Source organism: Rissa tridactyla, chromosome 16 (genome assembly GCF_028500815.1).
Source record: "Rissa tridactyla isolate bRisTri1 chromosome 16, bRisTri1.patW.cur.20221130, whole genome shotgun sequence".
Taxonomy (NCBI): domain Eukaryota; kingdom Metazoa; phylum Chordata; class Aves; order Charadriiformes; family Laridae; genus Rissa; species Rissa tridactyla.
In genome coordinates this window covers 8,892,605-8,908,854 of record NC_071481.1, presented here as the reverse complement: position 1 = coordinate 8,908,854, position 16,250 = coordinate 8,892,605, and the positions used below count along the sequence as shown (strand labels likewise).

General features: G+C 48.4%; 1 protein-coding gene across 11 annotated transcripts in view; it reads right to left on the bottom strand.

Annotated features, from left to right (window-relative positions):
• ZBTB40 (zinc finger and BTB domain containing 40) overlaps positions 1 to 16,250 on the bottom strand; it is a 48,092-nt gene that overhangs the window by 13,538 nt on the left and 18,304 nt on the right. For all 11 annotated transcript variants that reach the window (XR_008469511.1, XR_008469509.1, XR_008469510.1 and 8 more), the window contains 5 exons: positions 12,200 to 12,392; positions 9,208 to 9,344; positions 8,215 to 8,404; positions 7,023 to 7,156; positions 5,876 to 6,044 (listed from right to left, as the gene is read on the bottom strand). Coding sequence is in view for 7 of the 11 variants with exons in the window: in XM_054222483.1 (XP_054078458.1) it covers positions 5,876 to 6,044; positions 7,023 to 7,156; positions 8,215 to 8,404; positions 9,208 to 9,344; positions 12,200 to 12,392 (823 nt within the window). In the remaining 4 variants the exon portion in view is untranslated. The remainder of the gene's footprint in view (positions 1 to 5,875; positions 6,045 to 7,022; positions 7,157 to 8,214; positions 8,405 to 9,207; positions 9,345 to 12,199; positions 12,393 to 16,250) is intronic.

Genomic DNA, 16,250 nt, shown 5'->3' with positions numbered 1-16,250 from the left:
CACCATCATCTCAAAAAGCTCAAGCTGTAAAATTCACCTAGGAATCTCAGTCTACAGAAGAGACCCGCAGGGAATGCACGTATGGAAGAAATCAAAATACAAACAAATATGTTTGGCTTCTTTGCTATAATGACAACCATGCAACTGCGTGGCCATGGAAACCAGTGCAGACTTCTTTTGCCAATGCACACGAAATTCAGCCTGTGCTTGAAAAAACTTTCTGCATTCCTCGCTATGGAGAGAGCTCAGCAAATTGTCCTCCTTGCACAGCACTACTGCCCTGGATTTCCAACGAACTAGAAACCAGGTGACATATTCCAACAGACCTGGAAATCTTAAGAAGTCAAGTGGTGACCCACTGACCTCTGAACACACCAAGGGAGAAAAACAGACTGGAAGACTGGTTTCCAGTTTGTCCTGCTCCGTCAAGATAGCAGTACATGCCTTTCACCTCTAAGGTCTCTTCCCACACCCCTACAACCAACAATATCAGTTTTTCTGACCCAAATGAAGAAGTATCTTTAAATCTCCCAGAAATGTTGAATGTCAAGAAGAGTCACCTTGCTGGGCAGGATGCATGTGGACAAAAGCCAACTGCATCCTGGGCTGCATCCCCAGCAGGACAAGGGAGGGGATTCTGCCCCTCTGCACCGCTCTGGGGAGACCCCCCTGCAGTGCTGCCTCCAGCTCTGGGGCACCAACAGGAGAAGGACACGGAGCTGTTGGAGTGGGGCCAGAGGAGGCCCCGGAGATGATTCAAGGGCTGGAGGCCCTCTGCTGGGAGGACAGGCTGAGAGAGCTGTGGGGGTTCAGCCTGGAGAAGAGAAGGCTCTGGGGAGACCTTCCAGTCCCTAAAGGGGCTCCAGGAAAGCTGGGGAGTGACTCTGGATCAGGGAGGGGAGCCATGGGATGATGGGTAATGGCTTCAAGCTGGAAGAGGGGAGATTGAGATGAGATGTGAGGCAGAAATTGTTTGCTGTGAGGGTGGTGAGCCCCTGGCCCAGGTTGCCCAGAGAAGCTGTGGCTGCCCCATCCCTGGAGGGGTTCAAGGCCAGGTTGGATGGGGCTTGGAGCAACCTGGGCTGGTGTGAGGTGTCCCTGCCCAGGGCAGGGGGGTGGAACTAGATGATCTTTAAGGTCCCTTCCAACCCAAACCATTCTGTGAAGATATGAGCACTAAGGAAACCAGGACTGGAAATGTCTAAAGTGCCATGGCAGCACAAGCGTAACCTGAGTGAGATGAAGTGAAGAGGAGTTTGCCCCAGACTCCAGTAGGCCAAGAGCTGGCTCGTGGTCCTCCTGCTCTTATGCCTGTGAAAAGGATTTCAAACCTTTAACCTAAACAACAGCACAAGACTATAATGGTATAAAAGCAGGGGGAGCTCTCAACTTCAGTCCACCTTCACAGGGAAATGCAAAAAGGGGCTCCGTGAACAGCTCCATTTTCAGGGGGATGCTACTACTCCCAGAGAAGAGTCTGAAAGAAAGCTGAAGCAGATCATGTGAAATCAATGGCTAGGTACCTGCACCGTGTAGTCCCATGCCAGTGCAATATATACATTCTGGAAGGCAGAAGGAACCTTGCCTGATGGTGGAATAGACCCTCAAAAGGCTTTCAAAGGCTACCACGAGATGAATGGGAGACATGCTAAACTGTATGACACAAAGTTGACGTGACAGTAAGGTCAGGTGTCAGGTTGCTGAACTTGCAGGTTTCTTTAATGGCATCAAGTACCACGGGCTGGCTGCTGCCTGAACAGAAGAGGGGACACACGGCATGGCTACGTCAGGGCAGCAATTCCTTTCCACTTGGCAGCCAGGATGTCTCCCAGAACCCCTCCTACGGCTGAAGACAACATTTCATACCTCGTTAGGGCAGTGTTGAGCAACAGACGTTACCCAGTCAGCTTCCATCCTCAGAGACGCAGGAAGCTTAGAGGTGAACCCGAGTGCTCTCGTGAGAAATAAGACCAGAGAGAAGAAACGATTGTGTGTCAAGTTTGAGAGGCAAGAACTTAGCATGCAGCCCCTGGCTGAGCCTCCTGGGAGCAGACAGAGCCCGAGGGCAAACGTACACCATGAATTCCTGACTGTGGGGTCCTCTGGGACTCTGGACTTTGCATCACTTTCCATTCTCTGGTAGCAAAGACATTCAGCACTGGAAGAAAAACCCCGCTATTAATTATGGCATATTTCATACTGAGTTCTCTCTCTCTTTTGTAAGTGGTCTGCTGAGTCTGTAATCCTAGTGGCTGCTCTACCCTCCCTGCAATTCATGACTCCAGAAGCAGAAGATCCCTTGGTGTGTGACCATCCCGTCTCCCACTTCTTTAGCTTAAGCTGTAAGAAAATTCCACCTACCCCTTTGCATTTTGAAGGTCATTCCAATGGTTGCTGACACACATGGTGGCTTCTAACGCAGAATCTTTACAGAGGAGAATGGCACTTTGCTCACAGACCCCAGAGTTTAACACTTCCAGGGGCCGACTCAGGCCTAAGTTAGATGCAAACTGTCTTTTTTTAAACACAAGACTATGCAGAAGCCGGAGTTCTTGACACATTTCTGAGATCTGAAAGTGAGGCATATCTTGACAAATATGATCTCCCAAGAAGTGACTATACGGAGACCCAGAAAGCAGCTGGCAAGAGAGGAGGTTATGGAGTTGGCTGGAAGAGACATCCTTGCAAGCACCAGCTGCCAACAATGAACGCGCCCTGACTACAGAAGGGACTCAAGGAGAAGCCAACAGATTTCATATCGTATCACCACCAAAGGAACCAACCCAGTTGATGATGCTGAGTGTGGTTGGGGATGGATGCAGACAGCTTGCTCCACAAGGGATGCCTGATGCTTTCCAAGTGCTTCAGCTCATCTAAATTAAGTATCAGAATTATTATTTTTTTTTTTCAGTAGACATGTAAGAACTCTTGCTTTCAAGTGGAAACGCAAACTGTACGCATCTCCATGCAGCGCATATGTTCTTCAGAAATGTAAGATCTCCTCTGTTTCAAGTGGAAGCTCACATCCGTCAAACATGAGGCGCACCGTTATCATTCCTATCTCATGCCAAGAGCCACATGGCTATTGATCCATAAAGCCACCTGCAACATTTAGGGCTGGTAAGCAGTGATATCGGAGCTGAGGAGACTGGCCTAGAAATTAAGATATGGACGTTCAGTGCAAAGATCCGTAGGATGCCAAGAAGGGGCTGGTAACTGGCAATCCTCCTCTGGACGCTTCACACAGAATATATATTTTTGCCAAGGAAATACAGTTTTTCCAGGGTTCTTGTTTTTGATGTTGCTTCTTGCTTGATTTAGTCTCAACCTTGGCTTGAAGCCTTGCAAAGACACTTAGTAACAGCAGTCTGCTCTCTTTGATATTGGTGCCAGAGAAGCAGGCATCTGCCAGAGCAATCTAGCTGACTCCCCACGTCCCTCGCTGGCAAGCACTGCAAGGTGTCCAGAAGCTAAGGTGGGCTGCACGTTCACAGGCACGTGCAATTCTTGTTGGCTTACCTCCTCCAGAGTCACCAGGGCATCAGCCCTGGCACATCCCGTGGTCAGACAGGGTCAACGGGAGTGGGGCAGGTGCCTGCAGCATCAGCAGGAGACAGAAAGGGAATGGCAGATAAGAAGGAATCACCTTTTCTCTGGAAATCCTCATCAGAGCCATAACCAAGGGAAAGAGCCAACTGTATTGGTGGCAGCTCTTGGTAGAGTTAGAAGAGAGGACCTAGATCTGAACTGGGCATGAACACTGAATCTACAGTGTAGGATATCTCTCAAGGAGACCATTAAGGCCACTGAGTCAAAAAAGGGGAGCAGAACATGTGCTATCGCCCTCCGAGCCCTATGGCTAGAGCAGTAATCCAGGTCCTCAGTTTCTTCTACACGCCCACTGCTCCCAAGCACCACCTACCACCCCAACAACATTCCCCCATTGCTCAAGAACGCAGGCAAGTTAACGAACAGCAGCTCGCTCTCTGTCCCTTTACAGCACGCGGGGGACATTGGCTTGACCTGTCACTGTCAAACACGAAATGATGGTGAGAGTCAAAGACAGGAGGCTTGTGTTCATTCATAAAGACTGATCATGATCCTGACCTAAATTTTCAGACAAACCTCCTACCCCTAAAAAAAAAGACAAGATATTAGGGAGGTGATTTTCCCCCTCTACTCTGCTCTTGTGAGACCCCACCTGGAGTCCTGTGTCCAGCTCTGGAGCCCTCAGCACAAGAAGGACATGGACCTGTTGGAGTGGGACCAGAGGAGGCCACGAAGATGCTGGGACGGCTGGAGCCCCTCTACTGTGAGGACAGGCTGAGAGAGTTGGGGGGGTTCAGCCTGGAGAAGAGAAGGCTCCGGGGAGACCTTAGAGCCCCTTCCAGTCCCTGAAGGGGGCCTACAGGAAAGATGGGGAGGGACTCTGGATCACGGAGTGTAATGATAGGACAAGGGGTAATGGCTTCAAACTGGAAGAGGGGAGTTTTAGATGAAATCTGAGGCAGAAATTCTTTCCTGTGAGGGTGGTGAGCCCCTGGCCCAGTTTGCCCAGAGAAGCTGTGGCTGCCCCATCCCTGGAGGGGTTCAAGGCCAGGTTGGATGGGGCTTGGAGCAACCTGGGCTGGTGTGAGGTGTCCCTGCCCAGGGCAGGGTGTTGGAACTAGATGATCTTTAAGGTCCCTTCCAATCCAAACCATTCTGTGATTCTGTGTAATAATAAGCTTTTTACTCTAACTACCTAGCAATCTGCTAATATTTCCACACTGCACCATAAGCTAAGCATCTCTGGCACCACTAGTAAATAGGGACGGATTGAGCTGAATGAGCACCTGTGCTTGGATAAAAAGCACACTGTGTACATCCCAGTGGAATCCACAGCCCAAGGAATCTGGATGAGCTGGGAAGCACGATGCTATAAAAAAATGTTATGTGAGCAAACAGAATAAGCAAGTCACATTTGCATCCTTTTCCAGAGAATGCAAACCTGCAGTTAGCTTCCTGGCCCTCTGTTATCTTTTTCATTAAAGCATCAAATCCTGTTAAGCATTCTTCCTTCAAATGGCGAATGCAGAGACACAATTCCACTCAGCTGGAAAGCATCCCACAGCTCAGGGCAGGGTCTCACACATGGTTATTGCTATGCGTTTGTTTCCAGAGTTCACCAAATTGCTATCTGCATATGTTTCATTCTACCTTTGCCAAACTAGTACAGTATGTAACATTCCCCTACTGCTGTGGGACCCTCCCAGGGGATCATTTGCTCTGTAAAGTGTATACATAGGAAGACCAAATTAAGGGACTATAAAATTAACTCGGAAAGTAGTCTGGGACTACAAACTGCACTGTCACGGTCATCTTTGCACAAGACAAGCGCGCTCCGATGTGACCTTTGCGTAATCAGCATGTGAAGCACCCACACGTACACAGATAAAGTCAGGGATTTTAATACAAGTCCAAATTCATACGGTACTGGAAGAGCAAAAGAAACCCCACAGATTAAAGATAAAAAAGTATAGATACAAATGAGACAACTAAGTTGCCTAAATGCCTACTGAGCAAGGGCTGGGGTAGAGAAATGCAAACACCGTTAAGGAATGCCAGCATGGGGTCAGTTACAATCTCTGCAACCCTTGTAACACACAAAACTTTAATCTGGTGCATTTTACCAGGAGCAGAAAAAAACACACTGCAGTGCTTGGATACAGAGGTCACCCCTGTGAATCCTCCTGCAAGTACAACGCTGACATCTGCCCGGGGGTGAAATGACCTCAGGCCACCACGACACGGAGGTTCACTACCAAATTGCCCAAAACTCCCATAACCATGTGTGAAAAAATCACTGAAGGATGAAAGCTTGTGCTTTTCTTACCCACATGCCCCAGCTCCTGCATCACCGGCTGCAGGTCCGGGAAGGACTCGTGGACACTGCACAGCAGCTGACAGATCTTGATGGCCAGGACAGACTTCTCTTGGGCTGTGCTCAGAGCTGCTTTCAAGGAGGCCTCTGAACTTTCTTTCTGAGCAGAAATACTCAGTAGCTGGAGAAGCAAGAAGAAGAAAGCACCACATGATAGAGATTTTGGGCTGTGAAAGGTCGGGATGGTCTGGGAGTGAGGGCACGTCTGCTTTATTTCATCTCTACTGCTGGGAACCTGCTTTGAGAAACCAGAAAAGAAATCCTTTTCCACACAGGTCTTTGCCCCTGCACTGACGTATGTGCATGAGCTGAGAGAATTTCAGGATTAAAAAAAAAGTTACAAGAAATTAAATTCTCTGACTTTCTGATTTGGTGTTAGCTCACTTAAAACCACCTTTCCACGGAAAGAGCGGTTCGTCAATGCCTTACGGCATCACAAGCTTACCTAACTCATAAACCTGTCTTTCATACACAACTCTCTCGGGGCTTTTCTCTCCCTTCCAAATCCAAACCTTCAGACAGCCGCTGCAAGGAGAATCGGGGTGAGGACCTGTGCATGCCCGTACATACCTCACCCTTCCACATCTCCAACAGCAGCTAACCAGAGCAGGAATGAGCAACTGCAGACTGCTTGGTGGAAAAGGCGGGCCCGCTACTAACTAACACAGCCCATTTCCCTCGTCAAAGGGAAAACAGGGAAGGCACCCCAGGACGCTACACAATCATGGCATCCTCGGTGCATTTTCTAGGAGCGTTTCGTTCTCGTATGTCCTGGAACAGCCAGCTCAAATGGAAACCCACTCCCTGGCAGCTCTGCTTTCTCTAGGACTTCGGCACTCTTGCAGAGCTGGAATAGTTTTGCCGTGTTTGACTATGCACATTTTCACCAACTGAGAATCTCCCTGGCAATTTCTTTTGCCTAAGAGCTCCTGCAGAATTTACATAACACACCCAACGCGCTCTCGCTTCAGCAGAGGGGCACCTCCAAATTTGGATGGCTTCCCCCACGTAAGTCACGTCCCTTGATTTCAGCGCGCTGTAGGCCCTGTCCACGCTTTGAGCCCCAAACCACAGCGGCTCTGAGAGCATCCCCTCATACCTCTTTTACTGCTTCTGTGAGTCCTGCCTCCCCCGGGGCCAAGCCCTCCAGGTCCGCTCTCCGCTGGATGGTCTCCGAGATCAGCTTGCTGTGCCGCAGGATGATCTCAATGGCTGCGCTCTCGCTGGTGGCCACTGAAGAGGAAAATAAAACGTAAAGGTATTTAAAAACACAAAACCCAAGGAGAACCTTGCCTTAGCTTCACGTAGCTTTGTCCAGCCCGCTCCTGAAGCTGAGCTGTTAACAGTAGGAGTGAATTCTTTAGGGCACAGGAAACAGCAACTACAGGCAAGCTTTGGCTATACTAATTGCAGCCCTGACATGCAGCGTAAATCCCCAGCAGACCTCACTTCTCACTGCTTGTCCAATGTCGGGTAAGAAGATCAGGTTTTCCAAAGCACATTGCTGAAAGAGACACTGACAACCTCAAAAGGCAGGCATGATTCTCCCAACACCCAGGATTTCTTCTCTCCCCCAATTACAGACACCCCATTCTGACTTTTGCAGAGAAACAGGCATTTCTAGGCACAATTTGCCTCATTCGAGGACAGCCACGTAAAAAGCAGCCAGATGCAACAGAAGTGCTGGTTTCTTCGGGCTGAGCACAGAGGGGACGGAGGAGAGGAGTCTGGACGGAGGCAACTACCCAAAGGCATCTCCCTGCAGGCAGGTGAACCCCAGCTTTGTGCCCACGGGGCCAGCACACGCAGCGGGCTCTGCACAGCCCCCCCTTCCTGCCCCACAAGACCACAAACCTCAGCACTCCTCACACTTGCATGAGGTTTTGACAGCAGTTTTGAGGGGAAAAAAAACAGTTTAGATTTTAAAGTACGAAAACTCAAAGCCAGAGACTGAGGCTCGGAGGGGGTCAGCGTGGTGGCTGCACACAGATGAAACCCGTGCTTTCAGTCTGGTGGGCCTCCAGATGGTTATGGGCACAGGATGGTGGCCAGCTCTGAAAAGGTTTGCTCATTACAAAACCTGAAGGCACAGACCCACAAGCAAAGCAGACACAATTGCAGACAAAAGTGCTTTTCCAACCAGTCAACCGTTTCACCAAGGACATAGGTGTTGAGACCCACTGGAAGGAAAGAGGTTCCTGGCTGGGGAGAGGTCAAGGAGTTAGAAAGCAGCTCCTGCCAGCAGCAGGAGAAGCTCAGGGAGAGCCTGGGAGGGACACCGAGACCATTACCTGCTTGGAAGAAAAACTCTGCGCCGGGTTGTTTCCGGATCTCCTCCATGAGCAGGTTCAGCGGTGCAGGTTCCCGCACAGCCAGCAGCAGCTGCCAAATGGCAGAGACCGACAGAGACTGCTCCTCCAACGCCGCCGACACAAGGGAGGCAAAACCGCCGTCCTCTCGCTTCACAACCTGCTCCATTGCCTTGGAAAGACCCACAGCAAGGCACTAACAGGGGACCCCATCCACCTGCCCTGCATCATGCTTAGCCACGACCATGGCTCACCCCAGACCCAGACTTCCCTTGCTCCCACCCTCCTCAAGACATGGCTCGTGGTGCAACTCAAGCAGTGATCACTTGGAAGCCCAGCTCTTGGAATCACAGAATGGTTAGAGTTAGAAGGGACCTTAAGGATCATCTAGTTCCAGCTCGCCTGTCCTGGGCAGGGACACCTCCCACCAGCCCAGGTTGCTCCAAGCCCCGTCCAACCTGGCCTTGAACCCCTCCAGGGATGGGGCAGCCACAGCTTCTCTGGGCAGCGTGTTCCACTGTCTCACCACCCTCAGAGTAAAGAATTTCTTCCTAATATCTCATCTAAATCTCCCCTCTTTCAGTTTAAAACTGTTACCTCTTGTCCTATCACTACACTCCCTGATCAAGAGTCCTTCCCCATCTTTCCTGTACACCCCCTTTCGGTACTGGAAGACCGTTATAAGGTCTCTCTTCAGCCAAACACATCAGTCATTTCCTCAACTCACTCCAAGGCTGAACCTCTCTCTTCAGTGCCCCAATCAGCCGCTCTTACTTGCCAGCCTTCAGCTTCATACACATTACCTGCTTCACTCCCGCTATAGCATACTAAAGAATCATTAAACAGGGTCCTGCTGGAGGCCTGCCCCAAACCAAGCCGTGACAGGTGGTAAATCAAGTCCTCAAGACTTGACAGGGATCACAGATGGGGATTAAAGCTCTGTATCTCCTTGCAGATGGACAGGAGACCGCTTACCTCCCTCTCAGCAGGAGCCAGGCTCTGTGCAGCAGAGATGCCCTGCAGCAGCGTCTGGGTGTCCGTGAGGAGCTCCACTAAGTTTTCTCGGTATCGTCTCAACAGTTTGGCTCCATAATCCTCTGGGCTCCACTTGGCTGAGTGCAAGGGAATGAAAATGAGAACAGTTCAGCTTACAGCATCTTCCCAAAGGGCTTCAGAGCTGCGGGGGGCTGAAAAAGCCAAGGCAGCCCACTCTCCCTGGGTGACTAACAGACAGCCTTACGGTCAGGACACCTGGATTTACCTTCAAGCAGGGGATCAACATGACAAATCAAAACTTCTCCAAATCAAAGACAACACAGAATATCCCCTGCCCACACGTGCCTACAGAAATAGATCTCTGGCACCCAAATGCCTGGCGAGTTTCTGTCCTAGTATGAGCCCAGAAGAAGAAAGTCTCAGTTTTCAGCCATGTTCAGCAGGTAAACATGTGGCCTTGTCTGTAAAGACAACACCTCGAGGTGTTCATCAGCCTCTTCTGATGCCCTGGAATCAAGGAGACCCCACTACTGACTCTTAATTGTAGTTTCACTGAAAGAGGTCTGTAAGTGAGAGTTTTTGATCCACTCCGTTGAGAAGGAGCTCTGCAACACGCTCTGTCTCAGCGGTGTATGACTATCAAACATTTTACAAACACCCAGATGGTCCACAGTAATCAAGAACTTAGCGGGCTGAGTTGTCCTTGGTGAAAACGTTAAGGGAACACAAAGCAGACGTGCGACTGCAAAGCGGTGCTAACACCCTCTTCTCTCCCGTACACCACAAAACCGCAACTTTAACCTCATTCCTTCTTCCTCCCATATCTACTTCCAGGCTGGGTCTGCTGAGGTTTGCCCTGATGGATCTGAGAAACCATTACTCTAGAGTAACACCACAACCCTTTAAAGACACACCAGCATCAGGACACAAAGGACTAATTCAAGGAAGAGGAACAGTGTTTATTCAGGATAATGAAGAGGCTTGGGCAAAATACATTGTGTACCAAAAGTAATATATGATCGTACGTGTTGGCAGATTAGTTGATAAATAAAACTGTGAATTGCCAAATAGATGAATCTGAAAAGGATTTTTTTCACTGTTGGAGTTTCTAAATTGGAGAAGATGCATAGCTATACTTTTGTAGGAGAAACCAAAACAAAAAAAAACTGTAGTTCATCCAAGACATCTGTGCATGTTTTTTGTTTGTGTGCTTAGGTCTTTTAATTATTTTGGTTCAGTACCAAACAGAAAAATCTATTATTCGCACAGCACTACTTGGGAGAAAAGCAGCTAAATACACACAGCCTGGGGAAAATACAATCTCTGGGACCCCGAAGATACACCGTGCTGGGTAAGAAGAGAAAGCTCTCCGGGATGCTGAAGGAGGCAATGGCAGGCTGTGGGAATAATCAATGGAAGACTGAGAGCTAATATGAGAACTCCCTGGACAAAGACTTCTTGGAGACACGAGCCTACTCCCCAGCAAAGCTGAGGGAACTTCTTTAAGCGCTTCAGCTCCGTAGGGTTTAGGTATGACTGGGACATGCCCCACATGGATCAGGGGACGGTTCACAAATAATAAAAATATTTTTCCCCTTCTCCCATCGGAACGTTCCTGTTTCAAATTACACCAATTTGAGTTGTTATGAATGCACTCTCAGTTCTGCTGCCGTACCGAGGTGAGCTCCATAAGCAGAGCGTGCCCTGCGCCGCTGCACGAGACGTCCTCCTTTCTGCTGGTGGGACAGCAGAGGACATCAAAGGCTGCCATCAGTGGCTCAAATCATTCCCTCCCTCTTCATTTCCCCGATAAGAAATATTTGTGCTTCTGTTTGTTCCAGCTGCAATTTGAGGAGATTCAGCTCTATGTAATTAAGGAACGCTCCTCCTTGGAATGGGTATTACCACTAGATAATTAACCATGTTGGGAGTCTGGTGTTTCAAGAAAGCAATCGTGCTTAACAAATGACAAAGCAAACTGCCTGTCGGGAATGTTTGCTACAGAGGAAATTATCAGCATTATGAGCACAGTTTTGCTTTCTATTAAACACTCATTTACATTTCACTGCATGTTAATTTAGTTTTTAATTTTTAAGCGACTTCAGAGCTGGTGAAATTTGCCTCTCTCTCTGAACTGCTCAGGGGTGTGCCTAAACCCACCCACACTCAGAAGGCTGTCCCACCGGCCGAATGGTGAGGACTCAGGAGCCCCAGAGCCACCACTGGCAGGCCACGAACAATAAAACTCCACCAAAATAAAAAGGGGACTAGCTGTCCAAGATAATGATGACACTAAGCATAGGACTCCCATCAGCACACTCTGCTCCACACAGGACACCACAACTCAACGACCATGATGTGCAGAAACACTACCCAACCAAACACGCAGCCCACAATCTCCCTCAATCACGAGGAATTCACGAAGACTGAAGCCAGGTAAGACACTGCCTGTATTTATTCCAAGACATCTACAGCTTTGGGGAAGTTTTAGGTACTTTCAAAGCCAGCAAGTACCATGAGTTAAAGCCACCAATGGACCAGAGTTTGGTAAAGACGCCTTCACCTATGAAGGGTTTATTAAGCGAAAATTGTTCTGTTTATTATCGAGACACATGCTGCTGCTTTTAAGTGACTGAAAACCCAAAAGTAATTTGACACTGGAAGGAACAGTTCTCCTGTTTGCCCAATAAGACATCCTAGTTTCTATCCTATCGGTGCCAAAGTCCAGGAAGGAGCCCAACAGGCTTCTGCCCAACACTGCTCATTGCGTGGCAAATTGGGGGCTTTCTTGTTGGCACAGTCCTCCTACCCCGGTGCTCCCAGACCGTTTTTGTTTGTATAAAAAGGCCATCCCATTCCCTTACATGAAAATGAGATTCCAAGAGCACACTGAAGTCCAGACAAGCATCCAGACTTCCTGGCAATCCCCTGAACTGACTCCCCAGGCATCTGGAGTTTAGCGTACCCATACCTTTGACATCAGAGACATTTGCTGTTGCCACCAAGTTGTCCAGCAGAAGGTGAAGGCCAGGGAATGATGCTTTCACAGCCCCCAGAAGTTTGACCAAACTTTCCGCTTTCAGGGTTTTCTCTTCATGCACCTTCCTGAGCAGGTTGTCCATGGCTTCCCTTTGAGAGCCGCCTTCGCAGCAATCCAAAACTACCTGCGACAAAGAAACAGACAAGAACCTGTTTGTGAGAGCTTCCTACAAACTCTTGGATCTGTAGAGAGACCAGAGAAACAGGAACGGCATCACAGCAGGCAGTACTGCAACTAATCCATATTCACTGCTTCCAGTAATTTGATTAAGTGGGAGGTGTTACGGGGTGCTAGTTACAGGAACATCTAAACGCATCCCAGGTATATCTGACATATGCCACCTTGAAAACTATGCCGGTGGGTTCTTCCACCACGTCTAGCTCTTGGAAGTGGCGGACAAGCAAAAAAGCATTTTTTCAAAGGGAACAAAAAAATGACTTAAAGATAGGATTCAAAACAATATTTCACTTAATATTTGTAGAAAATACTTTTTATATTGGCAGTCTATTTTCCCTTGTCTCCGCAATTTTTCTGCTTGTCGGCGAAAGACAGGGATGGAGAGGAAAAAAAAAAAAAAAAGGACTCATTATTTAAATAAACCTCCTGTTAATTGAATGATTATTTTTACGACGAGGCCACATGAGACATCTCTTGTGTGAGATGCAATCACTGTAGCTTGGAAAAGCTCTGGTATGCCACTGTAGCACCTACAAGGTAGGTATTTCCCTCCTACAAGGGAAAGCCAGTTGACAAATGCGGGCTGACCTCCTCTCTGCAAACGCTGCGTTCCCAAGCGTTTGCAATGTCGGACTGTTAGAAACTCTGCAGGTCACCAGCCGCGTTCCCTGCTGCCGTAAGCACTACACTACACAGTCCCATTAATAAAATTACTCTGATCTGTCCTAAAACTAGTTACATTTTTGCTCCCTTTCCCCTGGTTGGAAAGCTCTTCTACAGTCTCATTCCCCTGTTGATTCTTCTAATTTTCAGCTTAAATTTATTCATGGCCAGCGTATACCCATTTGTTCCTGTGCCAACATTATCTTTTAGCTTAAAAAGCCTTCTAAACTCTCTGAGGCGTTTACCCTACCCTTCCTCTCCAATTTCTTTATAAGAGCACAATCATATTCCCTCTCAGACTTCATTTCACTTGTCTAAACAAGGCAGGTCCTCTCGCAAAACCGCTTCTCCCCTCCCCTGATCTTACGACTGCAGATCTGTCTCTGCTCCAATACAAATTCACCATTTTTGAACAAGACCGGAATGGCACGCAGAAATTTCAGATGAGGTCTTAATTCTTCATTCTCGTTACAGCATCGAAAAGCACACGCTTCACTTCGTACTACCACGCCATTCCATCCTCCCTATTTAGTTCTGCAGCCATGTAATTCTTCTCCCTCTTGCAGATCCTCCTCTGTGGGGACAGAAGATCACTGATTTGCTCATCAGCAAGTTTTGCTAAGCGTGCTTTGATACTTTTGTGTCAATAACATTAGCGTTAATATTAATTAACTGCCAAGAATTCCACCGGTAACCTTGTACCAACCTGTCAGTCCTGCCTTCAGCACAGGCTGTGGTTACGTCCCAGTAAGATACAACCTTTTTTTAATATCACCGCTTCCTCTAGTTTAACAATTTCCTCACGTGAAATTCAAATGCTTTGCTCAATTCTAGATCAAGGCAGAAAAACCCATTTTTATCTCATCAAATAAAGATTCCAGGTCAGGCAGAAACGATTTACTTGAATACCCTTTGCTGCATTTTATCCCCCCCCCCCCTTTTTTTTTTTTTTTTGGCTTACACACGGTGCTTCAGCTACACGTGTCCTCCAGCCTGCCCAACGCATATTCCTGTGCGCCCACAGAGCTGGCTGCCTGGATCGCTGCTTCCCTCTCCCATGGGTCCATCCTGGTCAGCAACTGTAGAAACCACTCTCAACTTGGAAAATACAGTAATAAACCTCGCTGTCGCTCTCGTAGCCACATGCGGCAGCTCCTCCTGGGGGATGCCCTTTGAGCCGTGGTTTCACTACAGCTGAAGGAAATTTCCATGTCCCTCCTGGGTTTGTCCCTAGGCTCAGTTGTGACTTCGAGGGTCATCTCTTCCCATTATTCTTCTTCTTGATCAGACGTTTGTTCCTTGTCTCAATATAGGCTGTGCAGCCCAGCAGCCTGACACACCGCAAGACTCTCTTCGTACCTCTAAGGTCCATTTCTTTGCCTGTTGGACATTTCAGCCATTCCTTGCAGGTCCCAATCCTCTTCCTCAAGTTATTCATTCCTTTAGGTCTGTAACCTCTTATACAAATTCTCCTCTCTCATTGAGGGTGCAAACTTCAGGCAGTTCTCCTACCTTTAACATAAAAGAAACTAATCCAACAGCTCCTCCTGCGCTCTCACAGGCAGCTGATCTCATTAATTAGTTTCTCTCATTTCCAAAAATCTGTCCTTTTATAGCCAAAACTCTGTTAGTGAGCCTGTTGACATATCCTCCCATCTAATTCACACTGAGCTGACTCTGGGTTGCTCGGTCTGAAGTCATCTTTTAAGAGAACACAAAAAGGGGTACAAGAGCAGCATCTTTTCGGGGAGCTCACGCTGTCACCTACCACTGCTCCCCAGCAAGGGCTGGCCGGCGCTGGAGTGATGGCCCCGGCAGTGGGGGACGCGCTGCTGACATTTTGAGACTCATTTTGACAACAACCAGGTGAGACAGTCAGAAAGCCTACTTGCAAGGGGAAAAACAGAAAGTTCTGCTTGCAACGGGACTTCTCCATCCCCCAGCGCGTCCAGTTAGGATTGCTCCTGCAACGGCCAGTAACCTTGCTCGTGTTATCATTCATACCTGTCCCAGCTCCGAAGCAGCTTGTTTGAACATCAAGCTGTGCAGCCCCTGGAGCCAAAGGGGAGGGAAAGCACACAGCTCAATGTGCCCAGGTCCCCTTCTGGAAGAGAGCCTGGACAGAAAGAAAGGACGGCTCTTTTTAACAGCTGCTCTGATGCTCCAGGGTCAGGGCTGTACTGCGGACGGGTCGCCGCGATGACCTAAGCCATGGGACACCACGCACAAGAGGTCACCTGCTCTTCCTGCGTGAGAATCTGCACCCAAGCCATCCCCCAAATCCTCCACCCTACCTCCCCACATTACAGAAACTACTAAAGTGAAGCACTCAAAAAATAGAAATTCTAGGTAAATAGTTCCCCATGAAAACAGGGATTTACAAAGGGGCTTCGCAACACATCACGTACTGGTTTTCGAGTGAAGAAATCAAACTTGCTGCGTGCATAGCTTGGACCGGGCGCAGAAAGAACCCAGTTGCCTAGAAAAAAGGTTGTTACATGTAAAACTCATGCTTGTCTTGCTGAATAAATGTGTAGCTAATGAGGCAGTGACTGTGAGAAGAAAAAGGAAAGCCTCATCTTTCTGAGCCCTTGGAGAACTAGATCCTATCTCTGCCAGCCCACAGCTCTAGCGCAATGCTGGATGAATCAGGTAAGACGAAACCTTCAGAGGTGGCTGCTAATTCCATGTTCGTTTTCCCAGTACTGCACCGGAGACACCAGAGATCTCAACTGCACAACTGCCGCAGGCCCACCATTTTAATCAATTTAACTTCTGATATAATTAGGCACTTTTCCATTTGTCCGGGGGGGAAAAAAAACCCCAAACAAATAAACCAAGCCTGAAAGAAAAAGGAACCCCCCAAGGTCAGGCTACACTTGGCAATTTCTGCCTTATTTTCCTGTGCCACAGCAGGGAAAAAGCTCTGCACCCAGCCTGACTGGAGCGCTCCCCAAATACAGCTGTTAGTTGCTGGGAACCTGAGGGCTAAAACAAGAGCACGAAGGGATCCCGTAGAGAGAAGGATTTTGTATTCGGAGCAGGGTTTGGAGGCTCTGCAGCAAATGGAGCATATACAGTGACGGAAGCGGATAAAAAGAAATACCAAGTAACACTACCCCTCCACCAAACGAGGCAGGAG